Consider the following 16,068-nt stretch of genomic DNA (forward strand, 5'->3'; position numbering starts at 1 on the left):
GATTGTTGAGAATTTGTTTGGTAGTTTATGGCTTATTATTTGGGATGATGTAGTTTAATATTTAAGTAACTATTTGAGTTGTAATTGTTATTTCATAGATCTAGTTAGCATTTCATAGTTAGCATCTGGTTCAAAACTGACTATCTGTGGACCTTTAATGGAACGGACTATATATCCCATGATGCTTTAGAACTAGAAGTTAGAAGATGAAAAAAAAAAAAAATGGAGGAGTGTTCCTGAAAGAGCTGTGTTTTCTGTGACACTCTGTTATATATCATATCATGTATGATTCGTTCATCCTTTTTCATCACTAAAGTTTGTCTAAATAATCCGTCCGACTCCTTTTCGTCTTTGAATGAGTAGAATATACAACATGGGTCTCCCAGCAACGTAAAATCTTGCTTTTGTGGGAAAATCAGCTTGGAATCAAAACATATTACCAACGATACTTTCACAAGGGATTCTAGGAGCTCAGAGTTTGATGACAGTGGCAAAAAACAACAACAACAAAAAAACGCCACATGTGAGTTTTACTTTTGTTAGGCCTCCTTTACACAGCAGAATAAGCAGTTGGACAATAGAGACATAACAAAACCTTTTCTCTAGTTATTGAAAGGACAGGACAGAAACTGTGACACAGGACTCAGTTTGCCAGGGGAAAAAAAAAATCAGATCAGTGGATTCACCTGAAGAAAACCACAGACAGTTTTTGAAAACTTTTGCAAGAATATTGACAGACTGTAATCAAAGAAGACTTAAAGGTAAAAAGAAAGAAAAAAGCAAAACAAAAAAAAATATGGTTTAACTTTTGCTTAAGGGTGTGCACATCAAATCTAGTTACTGCAGCTCGTTTAAAGTATTTTTGCACCTCCCCTTGAACACAGTAAGCTGTTTTTCAGTTGAACTGCACGACAACTGTTTCAAGTGAAAATATTTTGAACACATTTTTTTATGGCACTAAAATGTGAAAATTTAACAGGATGTATAAAATTTTGAGAGCCACAACACATAAGAAAAACGGAAGAAACAACTCAGCCACATTTCACATGTGTATTAATAACACGGCAGTCTTTAGACGGGTGGACACAGTCTGATCCACTGTCTCAGTATGGAACGTCCTCTTCTCCATGAAGAGACGACGCTGGCCCATTTTAAAAGCTGTTTTTGCAAAGCGAGCCAAGCTGGCGTGTCAGTCAGTCCGTTTCGATTATGACAAATATTTTCCTTACAGGATGCTGCAGGCAGTCAAATTAACCAAAGTATAAAGCAATTAGAAATCCTAAACTTACTTCATCACAGGCGGTCTGTAGTTGTTGCCTCGTGGATTCAAGATTAGAGATGACTTGATCTTTCTCCTGAAGTGTCAGTTCCAACTTATTTTGTAGCTCTGAAACAATAACGAATTAAACATCGTTTTTGGATTGATGGTGATTTGAAACAAACATGAACGTCAAGGTTTCCCCCAGAAAACTTGCTAAGCCCAGTGGTTGGGCTCTAGGGCGGTCATTCATCCAGCGACCTGTCGTGTTTTTGAGTTACATTTTTTTTTAAAGTTGACAGGAAATACAAAAATACCACTTGATAATTATGTGCTATTGAAAGATTAATATCTCAACACCAACTATAAAGTCTTAAAAATGCAAACATTTAAAAAAAAAAAACCTAAATAAATAAGCAATGCTTAGGCTGGTGGGGACACAAGTAAAGCCTGGTGGCCCGCCAGGCTTATAATACACTGGGGGAAACCCTGAATATAATAATTTGGATGAAAATAATATTAATTTTCTTTTACTTATCTGACTAGCATAACATCAGGTAATTCCCCTACCACTGCCTTTTTATCGCTGCCCAGAAATCAGTCGATCCCGATGCTTTTAAAAATTGGTTAATTACCAGCTTTGATTGTGAAGTTAATCTTCTGCTTCAACACGCATGTAGTGAAAGGACGACTGGACTTTGTTTGCTCAGTCTGAAGATATCTGCTTGTTCCAGAACCTTATTGGTGGAATTTTATTTTTCACTCTGGATCCATGAGCACCTTTATTTTGTCATGAACAAATTCATCTGCTTCTAGTTGCTTGGTGCTAACTGGCCACTTAACAAGCTCTGCTTCACAATGTTGGTAATTTTCTTAACTATTCCAATGAGACATACTGTGGCTGCAATAATGCTTTTCCGAATGCTATTGCTTCTCAACACCCACAGTAGTTTTCTTTTTCAGCATTCCCCTTAAATGATCAAGGATTTTCAGTGAATAAACACACCTTGTACTGTGGACTTTCTATAAAATGTTATTTTTTCCTATAAATTTTGATCATGACCAGTACTTTTAATCATTTCTAGCAGATAAACGGTAAAAAAACCCCAAAAAACCCTCAGATTTCTGTCTTTGTTGGTTTTATTAAACATGAAGTCAATGCAGATTGATTCAAAGCCAAAGAAATGATCTACCTGAGATAAAGGTAGTGCAGTCGGCGGAGAGGCAAACTGTGGCAGCGGATTCTTGTTCCTCCTCTTCCTCCCCAACTTTCTCCTCATCGTCGGCTTGCTCTTCTTCATCCAGGCTGATGTCTTTGATGGTTTCCGGGCTGAGGTACGATATCATCATCATGCTCTTCCTCTTCAGAGAGCGGTTTTGACGCCTTAACTTCCGTTGCAGAGAGAACACAAGAGCAATGGTCGTTTGCATACTTTCTTCTCAATGCAAAAATCCAATCTCATTGTATTTTTGTTTTCACATCATGAAAGTCCTTTGGACCATCAACGCATTCCAGTCAGTTGAAAAAGAAAAACATAAATATATATATATATCATATATATATAAAGATCCTCACTCATATCAGAAGAATTCAAAAACCTGCAAACAAAACTCTACATTTCCAAGAGAAATAATTTCTATATACTCAAGGTTCATTCAATATATTCAAACTTTCATCTAAATATTTAAACTTTCACTTAGTATATTCGGCACTTATTCGACATATATATTATTTTTTTCACTCAGGATATTCAAGGTCCATTCAGCATATTCAAATACATGCATTCATATAGATATATGTATGTCAGTCATTCTTGATGGCAGAAGAGGCATCGGTACAGTAATGCACATTTATCTCTACAGTCCTAATAATTGGTGTGACTGAATTAAATGTGTTTATTCAAAGCTCTGGTGGGACATTTTTAGCCGTGTTTTGCTTTGTGTTTTGTCTGTTTGACACGATGTTTCACTGTGAGAGTGATGATTGCACTTTGGAAAGGTCGTCCACCCGTCGATCAAATGCATCAACAAAGCAAAGACCCTCAGCACAACCGTCATGAGGCTCATCATGAGGGAGGGCGGCGTAAATTATGCATCTAGATGTCATCTGAAGAAAGAGGTGGGGAAGAAGAAAAGGACACGAAAAAGTAAAAAAAAATAAATAAATAAAATAAAAAGCATTATCAATGGCATCCCGTAGAGAGCAGATTGCAGCAAGTCTTGCTTTTGATGACACCCTTCAGACAGCATCTATTTTTTTCTTCTTCCCTGAAACGCAATCAACAATGCATAACGTGGAATTGCATTCTCTCAACAAAATTGAACAGCTCAGCACAGATGCCCATATAAATGACATACTCAGATGAATCCGGACTGACATCGCATTGGCTTGCTCTCTCCGAAGGTCACTATTATGAAGCAACGGCCCCTTCATCTTACCTTGATTACACAACGCCGCAAAAACATTAAGCATCAAAACCACATCTTCATCTTTCCAGTTTTCAATTGCTGTTCCCTCACAGCTACTACTTTGATTCGAACGTAGGAGTGTCAAGAAATTTCACTCAGTCTCCGCATCTTTCCAGGGTCCTAAGAAATATTTCCGCTAACCTACCGTCATCGAGTGTGAAGAGATTTACTGCGAGTCTAATTTGTTTGTCATTTTCTATGGCTACTCGGACCTTATGGATAGACTAACGTGTGTGTTTTGCGTAATAGTGACAACGCAATACGGAAATCTTAAGTTTGTAGTAAACATTTTTTTACAGTCCACTTATTTTTGGTGATCAGTGGGTTTGAATCTGAGCTCAATATCGGAATCTTATTATCTACAGACTTAAGAATTATTTCAAATATAAAAGTATCTTCTCAACTTTGTGTAATCTAATTTAGGCACTGTGTGCTAATAAAAGTTTTTTATTTGTGGTTTCTGTTCAGAAAAATATAGCAAATCCACTCAGATTAGATCCACTCCACCCCCACCAAGCCTTTCTGACGAGAATCATATTTTTGCATTGAATCAATCACTTTAGAAAGAAAATAAATAGCTTTATGTTTTTAATGTCTTCATGTTATGAGTCTGATATGTGTCTCTTAGATCAGGTTCCGCTCTCCTGGTATCCCAGCCCTGTTTCCTGTCTGGGTTTTTATTTTGGTGTGACACCCCAACATCATCACCGGCCCCCGTTTAAGCCCAGGTCAAATACTTCCTGGATACACCCCTGCTCGGCAGTCTCAAGGAGGCGTTTTTTATGCTTATACAAAATGTATATTCCAGCGTTAATGCCTTTAAATATTCTAAATATGATGCTCTAAATTCAAACTTACTGAAGGATAACAGTGTGGTTGGTAGAGGAAGTATAGCAACATACAGCTGACTACAGCAATCAGAAGAACTGCAGCCAGGATATCGCAAAGATCTTTCTGGCGAGACGTCAACTATTAATATAAGACATTGTGGTTATTCAGTGAGAGGAAATAGCATTTTTGCAGATGAAGAATAGACCAGTACTACACCAGTAGTTGGGAATATCGCCACTATTCCTTCATGTTCTCACAAAACAAAGCAGCATGCGGTTTTGCCTATTTGTAGCAAAAAATAAAGCAATGAAACAAGCAAAGAAAAAAGTTATTTATGGTTGGTAATGAAACCTCCGCACCTTTCAGCGCTTTAAACCTACAGCATTTTCCATGTATGACAAGAATGAGCGCTTTCACCATCAGGCTTAAGATGTGATTTAAAAATTCTTTTTGACATTTCTAGGCTTGTCCAAAAGTATTGGACTAATTTATTTGAGGATTTTTTTAAATGATCTGACAGCACCAGAGGAATCAGTGCTATTTGAGAACAGATTTTTGTAGAATTGTCAGAAAATATTTAATTCTCGAGAGACTTAAATGGTTTACCACTGCGGTCAGTATTTGCTAAAAAATGTTTTTTTTCTTTAATCGTTTTCAGATGATTTGCAAAGAATGTGCTGTGATCAACGTTCTCAGAGCATCGCCTCTGTGTCTGGAAATGTGTCATTACCTCAGAAATTCTACATAAGAGCAGAGATTTGTATTCATTTTTAGTAAACTGAGTTTTACCTAGGTGAGTGAGTCCTAAGCTAAATATCCAAGCATTAAAAATGTTTGGGACTTTTTCAAAATCTTTCAGGTTTTTTTTTTAATCTTGCATACTCTGACAATGTTTGAAGATTATACAGGTTAGGCGGTTTGAACTATAAATAAGTAACAATGTTTATTCATAAATATTCATTCAGTTTTTGTTTTTTTACTGAACTCAACCCAGATTAATTATTACATTTCTTTTTCCAGATATCTGGGCATTTTAGGTTAGGAATATTCCTCTTTTTGCTTTAATGTAGATGAATGTTTTCCCTAACAACACCTTTAGTTGGTACCCTGTCTCAATGTCAAAGCTATTTTTAGTAGCATGCAGTGAAAGGAAAGTAGTTTTATACTGGAGAAACCTGGTCGCTGCCGTCCTACACAACTCCCCTCGACTCCAATCTCTCTTACAGCTCCGTCTGGGCTTCCTCCCATTGACTTGGATTCCTCCAGTCCTGGTTTTTCAAAAATATATGTAGTGATAAGATCAGCAAAACAGAAACTAAAAAGAGACAAAAAATAAATGGGCAAAGGCTTGTCAGTCGTGCGCCTGAGTGAAGTTTAATTTCAAAATTGGATGCAAAATATTTTGATAAAGATTTGAATGACAAAAAACATTGACTAAGATTTGTGTTACAGATAATCTAATGTTCTGTTCTGAGATTGTTTTCGAATGACTATTCATTTAGTCGTTTACTGAAAATCTGCAGAATATTTTGGATTAGAGGCCAAACATCTTCACAAAACAAAGACTAGTTGCCTTCTGCTTCAGCTCTTAGAATTTAGTCACTTAACTTTTACAGTATATTTCTTAAAATGGAGCTTAGATTTTTATTTTTTGACAATCCAAATTAATAGGTTTGTCAAATTGTAAATGTTTTGTAGTTACTTTTTTATTATCCTGCAGTGTGTATGTTCAGTTTTATTTTTAAAGACATTTCCGCACTAAAAATATTGATGTGCAAAAAAAAAACAAAAAAAAACTGCTTTTGCAATATAGAAAACGACCTACTTTATAAATGGGCTGATAAAAGTGATACTTTCCATAAATTAAAAAGACACAAACAAGCAGAATGAAAAAACACTGAAAGTTAACGTACAGCCAGAAGAAGAAGAAAAAAAGAGGCTGAAAAAAAAAAAGCCTAAAACTTGACCTTCACCATAATTCACCATCAGTCTCCCACTACCCCAAATTTGGCCCGGCTAGATGGACTGTAGTGGCTTTTGTACAAAAATTGAATAAGAAATGATTACAGTTATAATCTCTGCACCGGTGGGCTACAAAATCACTGTGTGCTGGCTCCCTCACACTCAATCACAGCCCACAATGGGAAGCGTCCAACAAGGTTGCTCTGAAGAAGGGAACCGGGGCAATTTTCACCCATGAGATGTGCTGTTGACGGCCGCGCTTCTGATTGCAACATGTTTGATTCAGTGGAGTAATCTGCATGTCAACACACTGACCATAGTGCCATCCTGGGAGGCTTCTTTAATGTGTTGTGGAGGATTCATTTAACCCAGACTTGAGTTAAACAAAGACACGAGTTAGTTGATTACATTATTTTCTTCTTTTTTTTTTTTGGTCACATTGTCTTAAAACACATTTCTGTTAGGGGTGCACCAATTTATCGGCCGGCCGATTTGTCAGCGCCAATTTATCGGTGCAGATTTCCTTAATTTTGGGAGATCGGTGATCGGCCGATTTTTATTAAGAAGCCGATCTTATCCACCAATTTTATCTAGCTAGGCGAAGGTCTAAGAATTAACCACTGTCCTCTTTTGCTTTCTGGTGAAGAAGGTTTGACTGACAGACCGGCTCACTAAGTTCTGTCTGCACATTTATAATTAACAATAGTGACCCCACTATTGCCAACTCAACAGCTGTCTTGCTATATTGAGCAATTATTCAGACAAAAAAAAATTGGTATCGGCCAAAATCTGAATCAGCAGGTTAAGCTTATTAAAAGATCGGTAATCGGCGATCGGCCAGAAAACTGCAATCGGTGCACCCCTAATTTCTGTTCATTAGATTTATATTAGTGTGACACAAAACTGAAGCAACACATCTGTGTAGGGATACTATGCACCTTTGAGGCCAGGGCTTCAGCACTTTCTCTACACATCCTCTCGATCTCCAGGTCCTCCTGAATGGCGCTGACTTCCTCGATGACTCTCTGAGACACTGAAAAATCACAGATTGTTTCATTAACATGAGACATCATGAAACGTTGAACGGTTTTTCCTGCTGCAATCATTCTGTGCTTTACAAAATCAAATATAAGTTTATTTAGTATGATAGCCTGTCCATCTAATAGTACAGTATGTTTGTTTTTATTTCAGTATTCAGTACATAAATATCAACTGTAAGTAAATGCAAATGATATAAATGAGTCAGTTTCCATCAAAATCAATACCATGGAAAATCCAGTGCAGGGGTAAAAATACTTTAGCACTCAAGATATCAAGAACTATGTCATCAGATGACTCCACCAAGAACATGCATTCATCTTTAAAATGTGGGAATGTTATCAGTGGATGTTTTTGACACCGTATCCTGAGTTTTTTTTCCCCCCCACACTCACACACTGTAAAAAGTTTCAGTCACATTAAAGCAGTGATATTAAATCTAATATTGAAATAAGGAAGCGCCGTAACCATAACGGTTGGGAAATAAAAGGTCGTTTTTGTTTAACGCTCTACCTGAAATAAGCGGCACAGAGCAGCCCGACTGGTACGTTTTAATATGGCAAGGGCCGCAATGTTTTTTTTGGTTGCCCGTCTGTCCAATAAAATGTTATAGAATAAAACAAAATTGTCAGAAATTTATTTATTTTTTATTCTTAGTGAAACTGATTAGAAAACAGTTTACATTTCCTTCCTTCTCTCCTTCCTTTCTTCTTTCCTTCCTTCCTTCCTTCCTTCCTTCCTTGTGCCAGAATCTGTGGGAAAAAGTGGAGCGCCATAGAATCCACGCTGACGGATGACCAGCTGGACGTTTCCAGTGGGCGACGGTTTTGGGGGTTGGCATGTCATGTGGTGTTGGTCCACTGGGTTTTCTGACATCAATATTCAATGCAGCCGTCTAGGAGAAAATATTACAGGACTCCACGTTTCCTTCTGCTCACAAGCTTTGTCATTTTCCAGCAGCTCTTGGTGTCAACCCACGCTGCCAAACATACCAAAAGCTGTTTCCAGGGTAACTCAGCTGCCAGGGCATCACTAAGCTTGACTGTCCAGCAAACTAGCCTTCCCTGAACCCCATAAAGACTCTCTGGGGTTTAGTCAAAAGGAAGATGAAGGACATCAGACCTCAGAATGAAGATGACTTGAAGGCATCAGGCTGATCGACTCCATGCCAGTGGATTGACGCAGTAATTAGTGCAAAATCTCAGTTCACTAAGTGAAATTGTTTCCAAGCCTTTATTTTAATCATTAGGATTTTCCGCTTACATCTAATGAAAACAAGAAATTTAATTTCCTTTGAAGACTAAAAAAAAAAGCATATTAGACCAATAAAATGTAAATACAGATATGTGGGCTTTACGAAAAGTAGGTTTAATGCCTGCTTCCATCTAAAAGATTCAAACCTCATCTAAGCATATCGGAGAAGAAAAGAAGAAGAAGAAGAAGAACAACAACAATATCATTTCAACCATAATATTCTGCTGCTTTCGAAGCCAACAACACTCCAAACCAGAAATTGGTTCATCCCAACCAGATGAGCTCAGATCAATGTTCAAACCTCTACACTCTACACAACAATAAAGCAGCCAGCCAAACATCAATAAGCAAACTCATCAAGTTAGGAAATATTCATTTAGAACGACGCTTAAAGTAAAGTTGGACGTAGGCAACCAGGAGCTACAGGTGAAAACTTTCATGGTTGTGGGTGTTTCTCTGCTGAATCCACCATAGAAGCTTAAAAACATGTTTTGCCAATCACATTTATCCTCTATTTCATTGTACATTCTTAGATTAAGAGTGTTTAACTTCTACACGATGTACATATATATAAAAAACATATTTTAAATTCATTTCCCTTTGAAATTGGACAATTTTCCCCACTGCTGCCTCTGCTTAATTGATACAAAACTGCCTGGGCCAGAATGAAAACGAGGTCTTTGAAAAATCCCACCGTCTTAGTTGACCTAATTGACCTCCACTGTCTACATGCCGCCATTGTCCCTCTTCTGTCAAAAATCTGGCAGCATTTTAGATCATTCTTTTAAATTAGAGGAGCCGTCAAAATCCTTTGTCAAGACAAATTTTTATCAGTTATAAAATTTTCAAAGCATTTAAGAAAATTCTTTACAGCTTAGATAAGTACAATTCCCTCTGCATTGTTACCAAACAATCATCTCATTACGGGTCTCAATTGGTCTAAAATGCTGCTTAATCAATAGGTAGTAAAATTCACGATCATATCATATCAGTGCAGTGAGTTGCAACAATCAACCCTACAAAAAATAGAATCTACATAACAAAAAATAGGCGCAAATAAATTAACATAAATATAGAGAGAGTATTATACAATATTATATTTTTATAAATGAGGACTTTATATGCAGACATTTGGGTATATTTTTATTTTTCAAACCAGTATTAGGCTTACTTTTCACATGCTAAAAAATGTTACAAATTAAAATTACTTGACGGTAAATTTGCTATAAACAGTTGAAAATTGAAATGTATTTGTACAGCCAGAAGTGTGTTTTTTGGGGGTGGGGGGGGTTTGGTCCCCTACAGAGGTAGCAGCACTGGTGTGATCTCTGCTATCAACGTGAATTTGTTTCCAAAGCTTCGCGTACGCACCTCAAATGTTTTGCCCCCGCCGTTTAATTTTCCGAGCCGACTCCCCTTACAGGCTGAATGCTTTGCTGTGACCACTTTTGTGAAGGCAGAATTTGAAACAGGGCCCCACATGTCAAAAGATGGAGCAAATAGTTCGCCTTTGTGACGCTGACAGTTGTGTGGATTTTCATTTGAATAAATCTGGCATGTGCCTGTGTGTGCAATGATTCCCCAGCCCAAACACATATTGTGTTTGACTTACACATTAATAGTGGCTGCCTCACTGTGCCAAGCAGCTGCATATTAGGGCCTATTACGTGATTTCATAGCTCTTAGAAAATTGCTCCTATTCACAGCGAATCGGCTGGGGTGGGGCAGCGAGGCTAGGAAGGGTGGAGGGAGGGGGAGGGGGGGTAAGAGGGGGAGGTAGAAGGACAGGAGGAAAAAAGCCTGCAACACACAATCATGCCTTTTCAACCGGAGATGGCAAGGTTGATGACAACATGACCATTGTGTTATAATGATAACACCACAAAGGCATCTGCCCTGCTCATCAAGGCTTCACAGAGGCTGCAGATACAATTTAATTCACTGCTCTGTTGGCGGCGCTGATACCATTATGCAGCGCGTTGGCACGGGGGGTAATCACTGTCTTTCTTGAGAGCAAAATTTAAAAAAAAATAAAAAATAAGACAAGCACAAAAAAAAAAAAAATAGGGGAGAGAAAAAAGATGGAGTGATGATGATGATGATGATGATGATGGGGAAGCCAAACTTACAATTAAGACTTCCAGTTCGGAGGTGTCAGAGGCCCCCTGTAGACTCGCGCTCATGCGCTCGCGACGCTTAAAGTACTGTTTATTTACCATGGCTACCAGTAATTATAATTAACATATCATTCAGTCGTAAGTGTATTTTCATCGGTGGCTCGGTCTGGCCACTGTGTTGTTGAAACAAGACAGACAGGACAGCTGAGAAGGTTGAGCAGTGAAAACTGGATGCTAAGTGCTGTCGCGCGGCCTGGTGTGGACAGCGCCACCGTGACGTCGATATCACCCTGCACTGGTGGTGTTCATCAATTTCTTAATTAGGTGTCACCACGGCAAAGGAATTGCCCACATCAGTGGCACTAATGCTTAATTTCTTCCTTGCTCGACCGTAGTGTTTAATTAGTTTAATGGCCGGGCAGGGAGGGACTCTCTATGGGCGAGCACAGCTTTAAACATTATGCCAATTTGTAATAAATAACTATCTTTGCGTTGATATTTCAACATCAAGAAACGGAACGTCGACCTAAGAAATATCGCCGGATAAAAGGTAAGTGTTTATTTGCATGTTGGTGAGTGAAGCAAATACTTGGCTCTCTCCTCTTAAGAGAAACTCTCTAAATGCCTCAGTTTTCTTAGCTGCTGCTTGGGAACGGTCAGCGTCGGTTCCCTCCTCTGGTGTTTCCGTAAGGTGGAGGAGGGCTGGACTCTAGGTAGGCTGTATGTCTTCCTTAGCCACTCTTTTGTTTCCATGGCGACGTGTTTGGGTAAACACCATGCTGGAAGGCACACTTATGACCCATCTTCAATGTTCACGTCCGACTTTCCAGCACTGTACGGCGCGTGGCCCTGCCCACTGCCCTTTCATGCAGAGAGGTTGTCTTGTATCTTCGGACACTCTGACCACATAAAGCTTCCACCTCCAGTCTGTTTTTCTTCAGACACGTACAAAATCCTTCCCTCTTTGTTCAAACAGAGTAGGTCTCATTCGTCTTGGTCTTATCTCAACACAACGTTTCATCTCAAGCATTTTCTGAACCTTTTTTTTTTAATGTTTACTAGCAAGCTCGAGATAGCTGCAAGGTTTAAACAAATAAGATATTTAGGGACCGAGTGACTGTAACCAGACAAAGTGAACACACAGGGTCCAGCTAGAAGGCCTAGAAACACACAACTATCGGCGTTTAGGTCTTTTATGAAAGTTTGAGTGAAATCAGATGTGTCTCGAGGGAGCTACATCTGATGAATGTCCTTTAGGGCGAAGCTAAACTGACTCTTTGCTAAGTTGCAAAGAACTCAAATAGAATGGGTTCAAATTTAACAAAATGGTTCCTTTTGTTCAGGAGTTCCTTCGGGAGCTAGACTATGGTTTCCAAAAGGCAAAGTTGATTTGCTGCGACAAACCGAGTTTAAATACTGAGCAACATCTGCTTTGTGTCACCTGCTGCAGTTTAAAAGTCGAGACGTTGAAAAGGGTAAAGCGGAGCCTCCACGAGAAAAACATGACTTTGACATCAGGCAATGTGAAAAAAAAAGAACTTTGTACATATTCTCAGCATCTGTTGATAACAATGCCAACAATAATATTTTGTATTAGGAGTTATGCTAAGCCTGTGTTTCATGGTGAGAGGTAAAAATTTGGGTTTGATAACATCAATGTCCACTGAATAAAATTCAAGATTTTAATTATTAATACGGAACACAAAATATATATTTTGTTAAACTATAAAACAAAATATGAAATGGAAAAATTTGTGTCAATACTCATGCGCATATTGAAACTTGTGCATGTTCTGTAGAGACCACTGTAGCACCTGTTGGATGTTTTTCTTCATAACCATCAATACACGTGAATTATTATTGCCACTGTGTTACCTGCACAATATTAGACATACTGGCAACTGCTTAGGAGTCTAAAGAGGCAATTTATTTGTTACAAGACGGAAAAAGAGGAATGAGATTATGCAGATTAAAAAACAAACACTTTTCAGCATAAGTCTTCCAGTGCTCAGGTCAAACAATGTACAAAAAATACCAAGAAGACGTATTGCACTGCATATCTCTCAGAGCATCACTTTGACACTGCAAAGATTTCTAATTTCTGTTCTCTTTTTTTTTTTTTCCAAAATTGAAATTACGCTACTTTTTAGTACCGTCTACTTCTGATTACAATTTGTAAATCCCTCCAAATGAATTATGTCAACCCCAAAATGTGGGCTATCTAAATGTCAAAAGAGCCTGAAATAGAAAACATCCAAGACCTCTACTGGTGGCAGCAGAAAAGACTCACCCATCTGGAACTCGGTGAGTTTCTCCACAGCCTCGTTTCTCTCCCTCTCCAGCTTCTGCCACTTTTAGAAGAAAGAGAGAGACAGAGTGTGTTTCAAAAACGCCGTTAATTTTAAATCAATTGACAATTTATAAGTAAGCCGATAATAATAGTCAGGAAAACATTTTCTTTGCAGTAAAAGTAAGAGGAGTGTTTTTATCCCAAAGCCCTCTCTTGTTCTCTCCACTGCTACATTGTGCGTTAGTTTAAATTTGCAAGAAAGAGCTTTTGCGTTTCTGCATGACGTTTCTTCCCTCGCAATACTTTTGCGTTCCCTCGCAAAACCTTTTGCGTTCCCTCGCAATACTTTTGCGTTACCTCGCAAAACTGTACTGGTCAGTTATGCAGCATAATTGAACACTATAAGCCTTTCTTACAGTGGGCGCCGTACTTTATGCTTTAATATAAGGTTATGTGAGGTTTTTCTGTGAATGTTAGTATCTTTTTGTGAAATATCTGAAGTTTTATATCTTTCTTTAGGATAGAAAGGCACCACAAACCTACGATATAAACAGAAACTTTCCGTAAGTAGGAAAGAAATAAATATACGTCCTAATTTGGACTATTTCTGAGTTATTATCGCGGGTAATAAATCATCTGACAGTTTTGATTGTGTCTCTGTTGTGTTCGTAGTCTGAATGGTTTAAAGAGCTGCTTTCAGTGCCGCTCCATCTTAGCCTTAACAGACATAAACATGCAGTAAAAAATAAATTGATTTTCAATCAGTGTTTTGCACCAAACAGTTTTTACTGTTAACAAGTTTTTATTATTAAAAACACGACAAAGTAATGATGGTAAATGGCCGCACTGGGTTAACTCGGGGAATCTCATCTGTCCGTGTATCAATCAATTCCAAACCTCTTCTTTGTTCTGTCACAATTATCGATTTATTTCATTTTGATGATCAGGCTCCAAACTTTGCAAGGACTGACCGCCCCGCTCACCGCTTCTTAATACACACAAAGCCAGTATCCTTCCCATTCATACCTGGTGACGTCACTCCCACTTCGACACACCTAAGTGTCAAAGCCTCCTGCTCCTGTATATCAATAATTACTTATTTCATTCATATGGCTCTTACAGAGCCTCAGTGAAAACTTGTTTATTATTATTAACTGTTTGGTGCAAAACACTGATTTAAAATCGATTTTTTTACTGCATGTTTATGTCTGTTAGGCTAAGATGGAGCGGCACTGAAAGCAGCTCTTTAAACCATTCAGATTACGAACACAACAGAGACACAATCAAAACTGTCAGATGATTTATTACCCGCGATAATAACTCAGAAATAGTCCAAATTAGGATGTATTTTTATTTCTTTCCTACTTACGGAAAGTTTCTGTTTATATCGTAGGTTTGTGGTGCCTTTCTATCCTAAAGAAAGATATAAAACTTCAGATATTTCACAAAAAGATACTAACATTCATGGAAAAACCTCACATAACCTTATATTAAAGCATAAAGTACGGCGCCCACCGTAAGAAAGGCTTGCAGTATTCAATTATGCTGCATAACTGACCAGTACAGTATTGCGAGGTAACGCAAAAGTTTTGCGAGGGAACGCAAAAGTTTTGCGAGGTAACGCAAAAGTATTGCGAGGGAACGCAAAAGTTTTGCGAGGTAACGCAAAAGTATTGTGAGGGAACGCAAAAGTTTTGCGAGGGAACGCAAAAGTATTGTGAGGGAACGCAAAAGTTTTGCGAGGGAACGCAAAAGTATTGCGAGGGAACGCAAAAAAAAAAAATCCCCATGTCCCCTAGAGGGCTCCGTATTTTTACTGCTGTTTTTCCAAAAAAAAAATTTTTAAAGCCTCTCAGGAAATTGCTTAATGTGAAATTGTACAATCTAAATCCCACTGACTGAAAAAAATAAATAATATTGTGCGTTATGGACAAAATGTTAAGTTTAAATGATCCGCAGATCATTAAAAAAAGACAATCAAACGAGCTAATTGTGTCGTTTTCCTCTGCATGAGTTATCGTGGTGATCTTCTTGGATGAAATGAAAATTCCCTGCAAACATGTACCGTGCACACATTTTAGGTCTTTAAATACGTGCATAAGTTTTATCACAGGACCTTAACTTTCTTCACCCACAAAAGGTTTATTTTAGGGACTTTACTTCTCAGCTGAGTTTTCCATTTGTGCTTGGTTTTACAAACAACATTTCATGGAATCAGTGATGTGCAAAGGTTTTATACTTGCGGTTCGATTTCAATCATTTCAGAATTTTGTTAACACAAGATGATTTTTGTATTATAACCGTAGATGGTTGGTTTTTTCCCCACATCATTGGCACTAATGCTCAATTGTCTCCTTGCTCAACTGTAATGTTTAATTAGTTTAACAGCATGGCACTTCATAGGGGCATTTTTGTGTGAGTGTAGCTTTAAACAATTTAACAATTTGTATTAAATAATTATAAATAGCTGTTTTCAAATTGAGAAACAATCCTCTAAGAAATAACCCTAGATAAAAGGTAAGTGCTTATTTGCATTTCAGTGTTAAATAAGTATTTGATCCCCACGCAAACATTGGATATTATTGAGGGAATCCTCACCATAACTGTAGATCATTACAAAGTAAATTATTTACCAAATGATTTCTTGTTTGTACCAAATTATAATTTTTAAAAGTGTTTCACCAGGAAGTAAGTGAAACATTACTTCCTGGTTTCACTGCCTCTCAGTCAATAGGTGCAATGCACTCAGCAGGTCTAATGCTAAATAGTTTTTAGAACTTATACATTTTAGAACGGCTTCATTAACATTACTTTAGTCTGTTTTAATATAGCTCTTATGTAAAAAAAAA

At 37.9% G+C, this 16,068-nt stretch overlaps 1 protein-coding gene across 1 annotated transcript in view; it reads right to left on the reverse strand.

Moving 5' to 3' along the window:
* The window catches only part of LOC116722552 (shootin-1-like), a 33,627-nt gene that overhangs the window by 13,293 nt on the left and 4,266 nt on the right, over window positions 1–16,068 (reverse strand). The window contains exons 3-6 of the mRNA XM_032566708.1: window positions 13,220–13,280; window positions 7,459–7,553; window positions 2,452–2,647; window positions 1,290–1,387 (exon numbers count right to left, since the gene is read on the reverse strand). Coding sequence (XP_032422599.1) covers window positions 1,290–1,387; window positions 2,452–2,647; window positions 7,459–7,553; window positions 13,220–13,280 — 450 coding nt within the window. The remainder of the gene's footprint in view (window positions 1–1,289; window positions 1,388–2,451; window positions 2,648–7,458; window positions 7,554–13,219; window positions 13,281–16,068) is intronic.

The sequence above is a fragment of the Xiphophorus hellerii genome, chromosome 7, assembly GCF_003331165.1.
Source record: "Xiphophorus hellerii strain 12219 chromosome 7, Xiphophorus_hellerii-4.1, whole genome shotgun sequence".
In the NCBI taxonomy this organism is placed as follows: domain Eukaryota; kingdom Metazoa; phylum Chordata; class Actinopteri; order Cyprinodontiformes; family Poeciliidae; genus Xiphophorus; species Xiphophorus hellerii.